Here is a 13,918-nt window from a genome sequence, read left to right as displayed (position 1 = left end):
AATGCCAAGGCATCCTAATCACAGTACGCTTCCCAACACCTATTCGAGTAAGGCTGCCTGATATGCAGTCAGCCCATGGAAAGTAGGCCAATCATTATGCCTCCCATATCTCCCCGCGATACCAATCAGGCTACCCAAACGACACCATCCTGTTCGTTTGGTTGCCAAGCACGCTGACCTCTTGGCGGGAGAGTTCTGCTTCACGGCCATGATAAGGCTACGCTTATTTCAACCTCTCACCCATCCTATCCTGGTTCTGCCCTTCTTATTACACCCGGTAAAGTGGTAGATCGTGAGACCCGTGCTTCCCACAAGCTCTCCCGTGCTTCCGATTCATCTACCCATACCTACTCGTCCTTGCCCTTGTAGAAAGCGACCTTGACTCCGTCGCCAGGCTGAAGCACAATCTCCGCCTTTAGTAGGGGCTTCCCGCCATCGATCTCGTCCATGAAGCTCTCCACACGCTCGAATCTCTGGAACAGCCTGCACAGGGTGTACCCCATCTCCGTCAACGCAAACTGCTGCCCGATGCAGATTCTCGGCCCGCCGTTGAAGGGAACGTATGTCCACGGCTTCGGCTGCCAGTGATACCACCGCTCAGGCGAGAACTCGTTCGGGTGCGCAAACTTCTCGGAGACAGGCGGGTACAGGTCCTCGCGTCGCTGCATCAGCAACGTCGAGTATCCGATCGGGGTGTCCTTGCACACGGCCAGCGGCAAGGTACCGTCCGGTCCGCCGCCGACGGGCAGCGTCGTGTCCTTGAGCGCCAGGCGCACGTTGAAGGGGACCACGGGATACAGACGCAGCGTCTCGTTCATGACGTTCTGCAGGTACTTCATGCTCTTCAGGTCGGCGTACGTCGGCTCGCGGTTGAGTCCGACCTGCTCGATGATCTCGGCCCGTAGCTTGCGCACCACCTCCGGATGACGGCCCAGCTCGTAGATTGTCCACGACAACGTCGAGGCAGTGGTGTCGCGGCCGGCGAGCAAGACGGCGACGAGCTGGTCGCGAAGGACGGTGCGATCACGGGTGAAGCTGGCGAGTTCGTGGAGGAAGGTGTAGCCCTGGTCGGATTTCGACTTGGAGGCGAGCTCCTCGGGGGAGAGGCGCAGCGCGCGCTCGATGAACTTGTTGACGAAGCCGTTGATCACCTTGAGACCCGCGCGGAAGGTGAAGAGGGGGACGAAAGGCTTGAGTTTGGCGGCGCGAGCGAGGATGTTCTGGACTCGCTGGACTTCGTTGAAGGCCTCGGCGAACTCTTGCTTGATGGTCCTGGACTGGTGTTAGTCTTTGGGCAGTCAATAAGCTAATAATGCAGGAACCTACGTGAGAGACTTGACATCCTCGCCCAACAGGAAGTCCGTTGCTACGTCGAGGGTGTAGCGGAAGAACAGTTCCGAAATGTCCATCACCTTTCCATCGGCATCCATGTTGACCACCTGGTCCTCGCCGTCGAGAGCCCCGCCGTTGGCGATGGTCTTGAACAGCGTCTGGATGTGCGCTTCGAAGCATTGCAAGTCGCTAACGCGATCCTTTACGAACTGCGGGCGGATGAGCTGTCTGCTGGCGTGCCATTGGTCGCCGTCGGTGGTGAAGATGCTGTCGCCCAAGAACTCGTGCCACTCCCGGTGGAACGGCTCGCCCTTGCCATAGTCGGAGAACTGCGTCGCGAGAATGGCCTTGATGTTCTCCGGCTCGGCGGTGAAGACAATGCGCAAGCCCAGGATTCTCTTCTCACCAGTCCATCCCTTGACCTTGGAGAGCATGTCCAGCCAAAAGTCGACGTTTTTGTGCGACATGGCGCCGCGAACGGCCTTGAAAACGAAGTCGATGCCTGGGAAGTGTCAGTGTCATCGACCTTTTTGTGGCAGGCTGAATGCCATCTTCAACCTTGTATCTCGTTGCTGAACATCCCGAACGGGCGTAACAGAAAAGAGTACCTACCACCGGGGAGATGGGCATTGAGCGACTGTCCGCGTGTGCCGGGCGCCAGACGGCGGAGGCGTATGGACTCATCGAAGCGTTTGACGGCGACCCATAACCACCATGCTACAACGGCAAAGACGATGACGGATTTGACGGTGATGTACTCGAGCACTACCTCGACCAAGCCCATTATGACAGGCGGATAGTACCAAATGTCTAGGATGTATGGTTTGGCGGCGAACTAGGCTGATATCGAGAAACAGAGTCTCATCCACGGACGAAATGGGACCGTGTGGTGTCTCGGAAGGAATCAAGCAACGGCGTCTGTAAGCTGACTGTGAAGAATGGTACGGGAGAAGATGTGCTGCAGTCTGCTCAGCGCTGTGAAAGGCAACAAAAAGAGTCAGGCCGCCCGAGTGAATTGAGAATAAGAAAGTTGGGTATATGATATCACGAGGGACGGGAACGGAATCGGGATGAAATTCCAGGCCGCACAGGAAGGGGGGATAGAGACAAAAGGGAAAACGTCTGATATATGGGCGCAAGCTAAGAGGATCAACGGCAGAGGGTAGGTGTGTATCGAATAAGCTAAAAAGCTGCAATGCAAGCAGCCCAGCAGGTCCAGAGACTTACCTTATTCGATCCCCGCTTGAGGCCTGGTCCCTGTTCCGCACTTGGAGTTCGGTTGCGTTATCCTCGGAACGCGGGTAGAGACGCTACCAAAGCAGGACAGGGCAGGGCACTTCTGCTAGGTAAATGAAGGGCAGATTATTGGTCTTTTGTGTTGTTGTAGACTTGAAGAATGGGCCCAGAAGAGGACCCAGAAGCAGCTATCCATCGCTCGGCGGGCAGCTAGAGCTACCTTGGAGCAATTGGAAATCGAATCATGGGGTGCCCACCCACCGTCGTTGTCCGTCCGCCGAAACACTTGCCCTTCTGCGTGTTAGCGGCCGTGTGAAGCCACATGGCAGGGTAGGTACCTGGGCCACCACTGCGTCTCTGCTTTTGTTCTCCCTCGCGTCTCGTCTTGCCCATGTGTTCTGCTCCCCTTTGCGCCGACGCTGTGCGCTGAATGTATCACGGGGTGGGTAGAGTTGGTGGTGCGTCCGCTCTGCACGTACATTGCATGGCCTTGCCCTGTCTTGTGCTGATCTGCACGGCATACTTACATGCGAGGCGGTGTACTTTTCCCTGACGCTACCGTAGACCACGCGCGAGACAGCGGTGGCCGCTTAGTTACACAAGGGCTCTGTTTCGTCAGTGAAGATATCACACTGGGCAGTGTGTTCCCGACGTCCGTATCCCTGGGAATGGTCTCAGAGAGGCGGTACCGAGGACGACATTGCGGAGAGGGAAAGGACCCCGGGTAGACGTCAACGCCGTCGGGGACGGAGTTGGAGAGTGATTGGAGGACTGGAGAGCCGCGGGGAGCCGTTCTCCTAGGGCTTGACCTTGTTCGCAACAGGAATCCCTCCAATGTGATAACGCATGTCTTGTCGTGTTTGCTCGTCTGGGCGCCAGAATCAAGCGACGCCGGGCCAGCAAACGGGCAAAACGGCCAATGAAGCAGCAGCGAGAAACGCGAGGGGGTTGCAAGGTCTGCAAGGTACATGCCTTTGCCGAGGTGCAACGAGTTGTGTCGACGGGCATGTGGTGGGCTTTACGAACGAACCTTCCAAGCAGTTGCAGATGGGATGCTCTTTTGCAACAGAACGAGACAAGTAATTGGACGGAAGGCGAGCTGGAAACCAAAGATCCAATTCGAAGCTTCGGTTCGGGGGGGGGCAGAGATGGACAGTGCGCGTACTGTCATTCACTACGTCTGGTCAATTCGTTAAAGGCATCTTCCCACCGACACTGGAGGCTTGGAGACTGAGGTGGCCCGAGAGAGACAGCGCCTAAGGCATCGCAATGACAAGACTCAGCACTCTCATTAGCGGTATCCACACAGTACGAATAATCTGCCACCTCCACGATCTGAATACCCAGAAAGGGAATTTTGCTGCCGCCCACCCTGGTTCCCCCGCAATTGAAGCTCTGCCCTCCCCCGCTAGCAGCTCCGCCCCTCCCGGCCGGGTTGACGCCTCCAACCCATCCGCACCTACGGCGATGCGTGCGCCGCACTGCAGCATATCACTGCCGGACCATGTCGAAACAACTCGTCGTCTAAAACTGTTCGGGATTGGAGTCAAGAGATTCAGTCCGCCATGTTCACAGCTTGAAGCTTCCTCATCACCGTGCATCGTTCTTCCTGTGGACCCTTTCTTCGGGGCATGTACCTTGCTGTCGATCCGCTCGCACGAGACCCTTCTTACATGCACAACTCATGAGTCCAGCGCATCCTCCGAATGCGTTTTGACGGCATCGTTCTTCCGCGCGGCAACGTCCCGCAGGACCTCCGGACGAACCTTTGATCCAACGGGCAACGGGCAACGGGCAACGGGAGACGGGAGACGGGAGACGGGGGCGGCGCGAGTCACACTGGAGGGACCGCCTCTACAATGTTCCGCATCGAATGCTGATTAAGACTGCCAATATCTATCCTCTAGCGCCAACTCTGTTCGGTCATGAAAATGTATTATTATTGGCCAGCGAGGTCGTAACGCGGCCTGCACTCTAGGTTCATGTCAAGACTAGGGTCGTGACTGTTGTGCAACTCGTCCGTGGAGTCAGTAAGCATCAGGCTCCAGACCCCTCATGCAATGGTGTAGGCGCATTCCGTTGCGTTTCCTTGAGTGCAGAATGTCATCTGCACCGGTTCCGACCTGACCCCGCGAGCAACCATTCGCTCTCTGAACTCGGCCAGCCTCGGTGCCGCGTCGTACTGGCTTCTGTTCTGCCCCGAGGCATCCTGCCGGCCTGACCACAGAACCTCTCCAGCCGCGCTGGCCCTGGGCCATAGAATGCCGTCGATGCTGACGGAATCGATCGACTCGCTCCACGCTGCCACCTCACCACCGAGCACCAACTTGGCCTGCGCTTCCGTCAAGTTCGCTCTGGGATCGTGTGAGTAGGCAAGTCGCCATCCCTTTGCCGGCGTGCACCAGTCGTTGAATGGGTAGAACTGCTCGAAAGCTGCCCCGTTATCAAAGTTCATCCAGTGGCCTCGCCCGCAGTCAAGATACTGTCAAGGTCAGTCAACAGTCCTTCAGTTGGCACTAAGACGGAATGAAACTTACCCAGAGGTTGTAGTTGCTGTCAATCACCTTGTGGCCCTGGCTCGTGAGGTTCTTTACAGCATCATTTCCCAGCCATGACTGGATGACTACGTCGTCGCCCAGAGTGATGTTCCATTCGAGCGCCATCTCCTCCCAAACGAACGGAACGAGGCCGTGCTTGCGAATTCGGGCGTGGTTCTTGTCCATGAACTTCTGCAAGAGCGGCTGCAGGATCTCGGTCGAGTTGGACTTGACACCGTCGTCCAGCATTGAATCATTCTTGTTCAACTCATCGCCCCCGGTATGGAAGTAGGCTGAGTACGGGTTTACTCTCGGCAGGAGGTCGTCAAACAGCTTGTCCAGGAAATCATCCACACGGGAGTCGTTCATCTTGAAAGCGCCACAAGGCGGCTCCAAGCACCACCACTGGTACGGCTTCTCGTTGTAAGCCACGATGAGCTCCGGGTATGCGAAAGATACTGAGCCAATGTGTCCGGGCATGTCGATCTCGATGATGGGCTCGATTCCGCGGTGAACTGCGTACTCTTGAATCTTCGCCAGGTCCGCGGGGGTATATGAGAGACCCTTTTGGTAAGCACCTTTGGCGGACAGATCAGGCATCGCTGGGATGTCAAGTGGCCACGACTGTGAATCTGTGATGTGGATGTGAATGCGGTTGAGTTTGTTCCACGACATGGCGTCAATGACTCTCAAAACGTCCTCCACAGGATACCAGTTTCGAGCCACATCGATAAGAATTCCACGATGAGAGTAGACCGGTTCATCCTCGACGGAGATTGGCGCCAATGGAGTGTACCATGAAGTCCCGGAAGTGTGCTTGTAGAAAAGCTGCGAAAAGGTCTCGAGACCTCTAAGTACGCCGATCGAAGACTTGGCCTCGATGGTAGCCGCGCCGTCTTCCGTGATGTTGAGTGAGTACGACTCGTCGACCTCGCCGGCGAGAGGCTTGAATGCGCTCGCCTTGTCCTCGCCCGTTTGTGTGATCTTCAACGACGTAACCGCTTTCTTGTCCGCCGCATTGACATCGGGCTCGAATTGGCTATTCTTGGGGTGGAACTTCCATGGAACAAAGTTTTGCTGGAAAATTGCACCCATGGCCCGCGAAACGCCGCCTTGGACAATATCCTTGCTGTTGAAGGTCGAACCTGGGGCTGGGCTGTACCCGTAAGTGTAGGGAAGCTGCATGTTAAACAATTTCTCAGTATCCTGTGCTTTGTCATGGGAAGCAGAATTAGAACAAGGAAGCCAGCGTACAGATCCCCCATTGTATGTGATTTCCAGCGTTTGGCTGATGAACAGGGCATTCGAGCCGGTCGAGAGTTTCTTGGGTGCTGGCCAGACACTGGCGCTGACCTGGCTGAAGGCGAGAGATAGGGATACGAGGACGAGTGGGGGTAACATGATGGGCAGTGGGAATGAAAAGGGCGGGCAATGGTGGATATTAACGACAGAAAGAACCCCGGATAATCCGTTTATTGACCACCAGACTCTGGGTCAGAGCTGGTGTTTATAAAAACCCGTTGCACGAAGCAAAACTTGGCCCAGACCCTTTGGAGGTACGCTTCTTAGCCACCCACACAGCAGGCTGCGTCTCGTGCAACCTTGAGGTGCGGTGACCAAGAACCAGACGAAAAAGAAGATGGTCTGCGCCTCGTAGCTGGACAGAAATGCAGGCTGAGGCAAGACTGGTGGTTGGGAGCAAAACCAGACGAGCGGTAGCGTACTGTGATAGGCCGATTGGGGTTCACGTCGCAACGTTACGTCAAAGTTCAAGGTCGACTCCGGTCCGCTCGACAACCAGCGCTACTGCTGATGACGGAGGGGCTGAGAGCTTTTGTACGAGATCCTCGAGGATGGGGCCAGTCTGACGGGTGCTGAAAAAAGAAAACCGACAGTCCCTAGCAGGCAGACAAGAGGGTCTTATATCAGGCAAGGGCTGCAATCTGCAGGGCCGGGTAGGACGAATGGTACGATGCAATATGTTGATCTATCCCAGCGTCCGGCCGTGGTGATCCAGGACAGCCGGCTGGGGCGTGATTCGTTGTTTCCTCCGATGTACAAGGGGCATGCCTTCATCAGACTTCGAGGCACAGGGCGAACTGCAAAGTCATCGGCTGTGCGTGGACGCCAGTGCCACGCCAGAGACTGACCGGTGGAGCAGAAAGCCGAAAAGTGCGAACTGCGGTCTGCGGGCTGGCGGTGGCCGGCGTTGGTTGATGTTCTGCAGGTGCGGAGACGTCAAAGAGCGTGTCTATTTAGTTGCATAGGTTAATCAAAAAGACACGATAAGTGATGAGCGACCAGAGGCAATGTGGTAGATGACAGAAAGTAGAGACGGCGGCCTGAGCTCTGGCGTTGGCGGCTTGGTACATGGAGCAGGACTATTGTGAGCAGCCATTGGGATCTTCATCCCATCTCGGAGGGGCGATGCAGGACGACAAGACAGGCAGAGAGGGGAAGAGCAAGGGAGCACCCACGCACCTCCCTCAGCAGTGAGGAGAAGAGAAGGCGGTGTTGGAAAATGGCGGCCAACCAAGAAACCAAGCAACCAAGAAACCAACGGGCAAAAGCGCAGCCAGCCGGCGTGGCGGCAGGGGGCGGGGAAACGGCACTACCGCTAGGGGGGCCAATCCAACTCTAATTGCCGGCCAATAAGTAGAAGGCCCGACGTGCAGGAGCTTCCTCCCGGCTCTGAAGAGAGGCAGAGGCAGAGGCAGAGGCGGTCATGCATGAGGTGAGGTGAGGTGAGAGTGAAGAGCGGCAGACTCGCTTTCGCACCGCTCTCCGACAGTAGTTCTTCGGCACGGCGCTGAAGCTTCCCTCCTCGGAATAAATACTGCAGGCAATGCAATGCAGGCACGCGAATCAGTTCGACGGCGAGGATAAAGTCCGACATTGGTGCTGGGCATTGTGGTCATTCGACACTTCGTAGCAACCATCCAAGAACACAAGATGGGCGGCCAAGCAAGAGGGTGACAGCCTGCATACAGGCATCGAGGATCTGCAACGTAAGACTCTTATCTCTCCTGTTAGGTCAGCCTCAACAGTCTGCGCGAGTGTCGTCAGTGTATGCGCAAGATGGCCCTATCTATCTTGCCAGCCAGAGTTGGGACCTCAGCTGCAGCAGGTCTCATCCAGTGCCTGCGCTGTAACATTTCATTGACAACGGTGAGGGTTGGCTTCTAGTTCGAGACGCTGGCCAACAATAGCTACAGTTGCTGAACAGGTGAGCTCGAAACTGACACCAGGTAAGACAAAAGACATCTAGACGCAGGTCGCAACTCGGGGCCTCAGGAAATAGCTAGAACGTGCCGACAAAGCATTTCGTGTTCGAAGGTTTTCGCCTGCAGGTCCCAAACACACCGCATATGGATTTGTCCACACCGTACAGTGGTCCCTAGCCCACGGAGAGAAAGGCCCTTCTTTGAGCCCTTAAAAACCGCAACTTCCTTGAGTTCCCTGAGGCTGAAAACGGGTTTGTTGAAGCCTGGGAGAGCCGACTCTTTGCTTTGAAGAAGGATTTGTGGCTTTGTATGAGAGTCGAGGAACATGCGAGAATGTGGTTGAGCAAAGTGCCATTGCTTGGGAGACAGGCTGAGTGATTCATTCGCTGCTTACCTGAGGCACCTGAGGTAGGTACCTGCCTGTGCCTGCCTACCTCTGGAGCGAACCGTTGCGCTGATTAATGGGAAGTGGATCGCCACTTCACTCCCAGACCTCCGTCACCGCCAAAGGTCATTTATGAGTCACGTGCCTTGTTCTTCGGGTCTGTGCTCCTAACCAGTCAACCGCGAAAAACCTGGACTCTGACTTTGGAGCACCAGTTCACTACCTATCTCCAATCATCCATTCTTTTGTTGCGCCCAAAACCCTGCAACAACCTCAACACCTCTGCGGATTGCCGGCCTCTTATATACCCTTACCTCGGGCCTGAAGTTGCACTCGCGATCCCATCGTCCCTGCACCGAACTACCGCATGGCGCTTCGTTGACGATTCCTACTGCTTGCCAACAACGCGTCTCTTGCCCTCTCTCGGTAGTCGCCCTTCAGATTCCCACATACCAAACCGCGACCGCATTCGAATCTCAACGCGACCCACGCCTCGTCGGCGATTCTCCAAAATGACGGTACAAGTCGTCCTCAACACCCCGCTGGCTGATGCGCTGAGCGCCGCCATCCAACCGAAGCTTGTCGAGGCTGGTTGGGCTTCCGACGACGCTGCGCTGGCCGAGTACATTATCCTCATGCTCGTCAACGGTCGCACGCAGGAGCAGATTGCTCACGAACTCGCGACCGATCTCCTTGGCCTCGATCCCGATGATCCCGCCTGCACCGATTTTGCGAGATGGCTATTTCAACAAGCAGAGTCACTTGACGCACAGCTGAATGGCAACCACACACAACAGGGTGGCGATGCCATGGCTGGCATGGGCGACCAGAATGTCGCGTCCGGCGAGATGGATACCGACATGGGTGCAGGCGATGCTAACGAATTTAACGCGTATGCCTCCCGTTCCCGTCAATATACCCGACTCCCGTCACTAACAGGATGCAGTCCTACTGGTCCCCGCTCAATGCGCAACGGCCCCAACGCCCGTGGAGGCGGACGCGAAAAGCGTATGCTTGGTCACATGTCAAAGGCCATGGACAGATCAACCGACTCAGTTCTCCACCGGACCCGCGGCAACGACAGAATCAACTCCCATGCTCGTGGCCCCCCTACGGGACCGCGAGGCGGCATGGGACGAGGTGGCCGGAACATGAACGGACGCGGGGTTAACATCCAGGCTGGTCTGAACGCAATGGCGGGAATGAACGGCCAGCAAGTACCACCTGGCATGAATGGCATGAACGGTGCCTGGGGAATGCCTCCTGGTATGCCCGGACAGCAGCCTACCCAGATGGATCTCATGGCGATGATGGAGCAACAAGCACAGATGATGAGCCAGCTTCAACAACAACTCATGAACCAATCTGGCGGCCGTGGCGGACGTCGTGATCGTGGCGGAAAGTCCCTGTTCGACCGGACCCAGAATCGCAACAACTTCAGGAACCGTCAAGGCAACGAAAAGTCAGAGTCGGGAATGGCAGAGGGAGGGGCCGAGGGTGAGGATGTGGAAATGGGACAATCGAAACGCGAGCCGCTCAACCCGGATGAGACGGTGTGCAAGTACAACCTTCACTGCACCAACAGGGAGTGCAAGTTCGCACACCAGTCTCCTGCGGCGCCACCTGGTACCACTGTCGACCTTAATGATGTCTGCACCTTTGGCGCTGCATGCAAGAACCGCAAGTGTGTCGGTCGCCATCCTTCACCCGCCACGAAACTTGCGCACCAGGGCGAGCAAGACTGCAAATTCTTCCCCAACTGCACAAACCCAAGGTGTCCTTTCAGGCATCCCGACATGCCTCTCTGCCGAAATGGCGCCGGCTGCACCACTGCGGGTTGCAAATTTACACATGTTAAGATCAAGTGTCGATTCAACCCTTGCAAGAACCCTCACTGCGTCTACACCCACGACGAAGGACAGCAAGGGGTCTTTAAGGACAAGGTCTGGACCGCGGAGGGCAACAGCCATGTCAGCGACCGTCAGTTCGTAGATGGCCAGGCTGAGACTGAGGTGATACTTCCCGAATCAGAGAACGCCGTCGGCCAAGAGCAAGGCAACGTTCAGGAGGTCATCAGTTAGAGGCTGTGTGAGGAGAGCCGATTCCGTGGTCCGGAACAGTGGGTAGGATGATTCGAAGCGGGTGGAAGGGAGAGGTCAGTCCCTCGAGACTGGCAAAGCGGGTATCTACAAAAAGAGGCCTTGGCTGGCCCGGAAAGGAGCAGCGACTTCTTGTATGATAATTGGACGATGATGTATGGCCAGAGCGGCAGGGCACAATCGGCAATCGGCGTTGCGGGTGCGATTATTCACATGTTCGTGTATAGAGATGGCTTTGGGCAAGCCGAATTACGTTCCAGCGGCCACCAAAATTGTGGTTGCTAGCAGCGTTGGGGCAAGTAATGCATTCGTTATGAGGCCTCACAGTCAGTCTTGAAATGCTTCGTGTGTTGTGTCCATGTCAACGGAGTTCTCTCCGATGTCCAGACCTCTTGTTCTTTCGGGTCTCGGGCGGGGCTTCATTCAGCCTTTGACGCGGACCACCTATTATGGCTGCGCATTTATGTAGCCACTTCATTTCCTTTGGGCTCGTTTATATCTTTGCTCTCGTCGTCCTTTTCGCCTCTCATGGCGATTTCCGCCGCCATATCTAACTATTGTGCCACTTTAAGCGCTAAGTGCCTAATACTTTGAACAGAGAAAATATAGTCTCGTAAACATAAGAAAGTTAGACAGCGCCCTTCAATGAGATCGACAAAACCATATAATATCCGATCAAGAAACTGACAGGATGCTAAAATCCATTCGTAAGGTGATGTTTGTGAAAGTGGCGGGTCCATGGAGCCCCTGGAGCTTCCCGGTCCCTAGCTCCGGAGCTGTGCGGTTAGCTGCAAGACCCCTGCCAAAATACTTTCTGTGTCGTGACGCCACTTTGTAACCAACAGCTTCCTCCCGCCAGTACTTTGTCTCTTTCCCTCTCTCATTTGTCCGAGCCATTGCCCTCCTCAATGGTCTCCAGAAGAGCCGATAATGCTTTCATGGCTCTATTAAGATCTTACCATTCTCAGCGCTTCTGCCGAGCGGCGCTCAGCGCCCGCAATGGCATCGCAAGGCCCCCGCGATTTTCGACGAGTGCTCTCCTCTCCGCTGCAAAGCCGGCCGACGCAAAGACGAAGGAGCAGAATAAGCCCGCATATGACGCCCGAAACGCTGTTCGCAACAGAATGGGTGTTCCGCAGGAAGTTGCCATCATCGGCTCTGGAATCACCGGCCTGACGACGGCACATTACCTCGCGAAATGGCTCCCGGAGACATCCCGCATCACCATCTACGACGCGGCGAACCGCACCGGCGGATGGATCAATACACAAACGCTCGACGTCAACGTGGACGGAAAAGGAGGCAAGGTGCGCTTCGAGCGTGGCCCGAGAACGCTGCGTGGCATGGGAAGGGACATATGGAAATTCGACGATCTCGTGTTCTGGGACCTCGTTTGTCACCCTTGCCCTGAGAAGTTGTCGCCAGCGCTGACCATGGCATGAAGCTCAGAGACCTAGAAATGGTTGAGTCATACCGTTCGAAGCTGCCGCTCAGTCGTTACATCTACTACGACGAACGACTGGTCAGCATGAGCCTGCAGGGCTACTGGAACGAGCCAATCTATAACAGTGTCTTTAGCGGCGCCTTCCCAGGCTTTATCACCGCCATCAAACGACGTCTAAAGGCCCGCAAGGAACCACACCCTTCCGATATGTCTGTCGCCGAATTCGTTAAATTCGCCACGGGCAAGCCGCAGCTGGTGGACAACTTGGTATCAGCCATGATCCACGGCATATGGGGTGGCGACGCTGACAAGATCAGCATGCGCAGCTTCATGCCTGCCCAGTGGTGGAAGTTTTTCTACGAGCCCTCCAAAACCAGTTCGGACGAACATGCTCGAGAAAACCACAACCGCGTGTTGATGCCTCGCCAAGAGATGCATATTTTGCATACATTAGGTGCGGATGAACAGTTGAGATACTTCGTCGATTACACAAAGAAAGACGCTTTTGTGTATTTCAAGGACGGCTTGAGCAGCTTGCCAGATACGATCGAGAAAAAGCTTAGGTCCAGGAGCAACGTCACTTTCAAGTTGGGCGAGCCGGTCGTTGACCTTCGGTATAATGAAAGGCGTGACAAGGCTGCAGTAAGTGCCTCATCATCCCGACGAACTCCCGCAACAAACCCTCTGACACAGCCAGATCCTTACCAAGAAGTCTGGGGACTTTGCCTTTTACGACAAGGTCATTTCCACGACGACAAGCAACACCCTCTACAACATGACTTCCGGCGCGCTGCCCTCCCTTAAAGACTCGCCAAATGTCTCCATCATGGCCGTGAACCTGTGGTACCCCCAGCCAAGGCTGAACAAAAAACACCGCGGCGTTGGATACCTGGTCCCCCGCTCCGAGGAAAACAACCCCGAAGGCGTCCTCGGCGTCTTCTTCGACTCGGACGTTCTCGATGCGGCCCCGGCCCCAGGCGAACCCGAAGGCACCAAGCTCTTCGTCCTCCTGGGCGGCCACTACTGGAACGACAAGGCCCCTCCGACGACGGAAGAGGGCATCGAGATGGCCAAGTCCGTCCTCGAACGCCAGCTCGGCATCCCCGCCTCCACGCCCTGCTTCGCCATGGCGCACTTCGCAAAGGACTGCATCCCGCAGCACCACGTCGGTCACTGGCAGCGCATGGACCGCGCGAGCAGCGAGATCGAGTATGCCTTCAACCGCCGCGTCGCCGTCGCCGGCGGCTCGTACGGCCCCATCGGCGTTATGGGCGGCATGCGCGCCGGCTATGATTTGGCGTCGCACATTGCGCGTGTGTCCCTGGACCACGTGGGCGAGACGGGCCTGGGAGCGTACCAGGAACGCAAGCCTGAATTCTTCCTCTTCCACCGGGAGATGCTGCACAGGATCGGTCGCAATATTGCACGCGAAGCTTCGTGGTTTTACAGACAGTTTGGATAGAACCCCTGTATGCGCATACATAATCTAGACAGCAGTATTTTGGACTTTAAACAAGGCACGCCCGTCCTTGGGCGTGGCGTTCGACCTGTCCGTAGCTACGGACGTCAGGAGCATCACACCTGGTTGTAAATTATCTTGATAGATTTGGATCAATGGTGGCATGTGTACGTCAAAGTCAATAAGTTTACAAAATTTATTG

General features: G+C 55.8%; 4 protein-coding genes across 4 annotated transcripts; 2 read left to right on the top strand and 2 right to left on the bottom strand.

The window, feature by feature from the left end:
* Positions 1-347: 347 nt before the first annotated feature.
* Positions 348-2,116, bottom strand: CGGC5_v000561 (Cytochrome P450 52A13; the record flags this gene model as incomplete). The annotated part of the gene is made up of 3 exons (XM_032032318.1): positions 348-1,272; positions 1,327-1,834; positions 1,945-2,116. The coding sequence occupies 3 exons, from the start codon at positions 2,114-2,116 to the stop codon at positions 348-350; spliced, it is 1,605 nt and encodes a 534-aa protein (XP_031888385.1).
* A 2,505-nt stretch (positions 2,117-4,621) lies between these two features.
* CGGC5_v000560 (Beta-hexosaminidase) lies at positions 4,622-6,506 on the bottom strand (the record flags this gene model as incomplete). The annotated part of the gene is made up of 3 exons (XM_032032319.1): positions 4,622-5,050; positions 5,106-6,284; positions 6,360-6,506. 3 exons carry the CDS (start codon positions 6,504-6,506, stop codon positions 4,622-4,624), a joined length of 1,755 nt encoding a protein of 584 aa, XP_031888380.1.
* Positions 6,507-9,226: 2,720 nt separating this feature from the next.
* On the top strand, positions 9,227-10,795 carry NAB2 (Nuclear polyadenylated RNA-binding protein NAB2; the record flags this gene model as incomplete). Its single annotated transcript, XM_032032320.1, has 2 exons — positions 9,227-9,606; positions 9,661-10,795. 2 exons carry the CDS (start codon positions 9,227-9,229, stop codon positions 10,793-10,795), a joined length of 1,515 nt encoding a protein of 504 aa, XP_031888379.1.
* A 926-nt stretch (positions 10,796-11,721) lies between these two features.
* On the top strand, positions 11,722-13,719 carry hem14 (Protoporphyrinogen oxidase; the record flags this gene model as incomplete). The annotated part of the gene is made up of 3 exons (XM_032032323.1): positions 11,722-12,204; positions 12,258-12,899; positions 12,955-13,719. The coding sequence occupies 3 exons, from the start codon at positions 11,722-11,724 to the stop codon at positions 13,717-13,719; spliced, it is 1,890 nt and encodes a 629-aa protein (XP_031888228.1).
* Between the last annotated feature and the right edge of the window lie 199 nt (positions 13,720-13,918).

This window comes from Colletotrichum fructicola (assembly GCF_000319635.2).
Source record: "Colletotrichum fructicola Nara gc5 chromosome Unknown KSG_Nara_v1_contig01, whole genome shotgun sequence".
Taxonomy (NCBI): Eukaryota; Fungi; Ascomycota; class Sordariomycetes; order Glomerellales; family Glomerellaceae; genus Colletotrichum; species Colletotrichum fructicola.
This window is presented reverse-complemented; position numbering and strand designations above follow the sequence as displayed.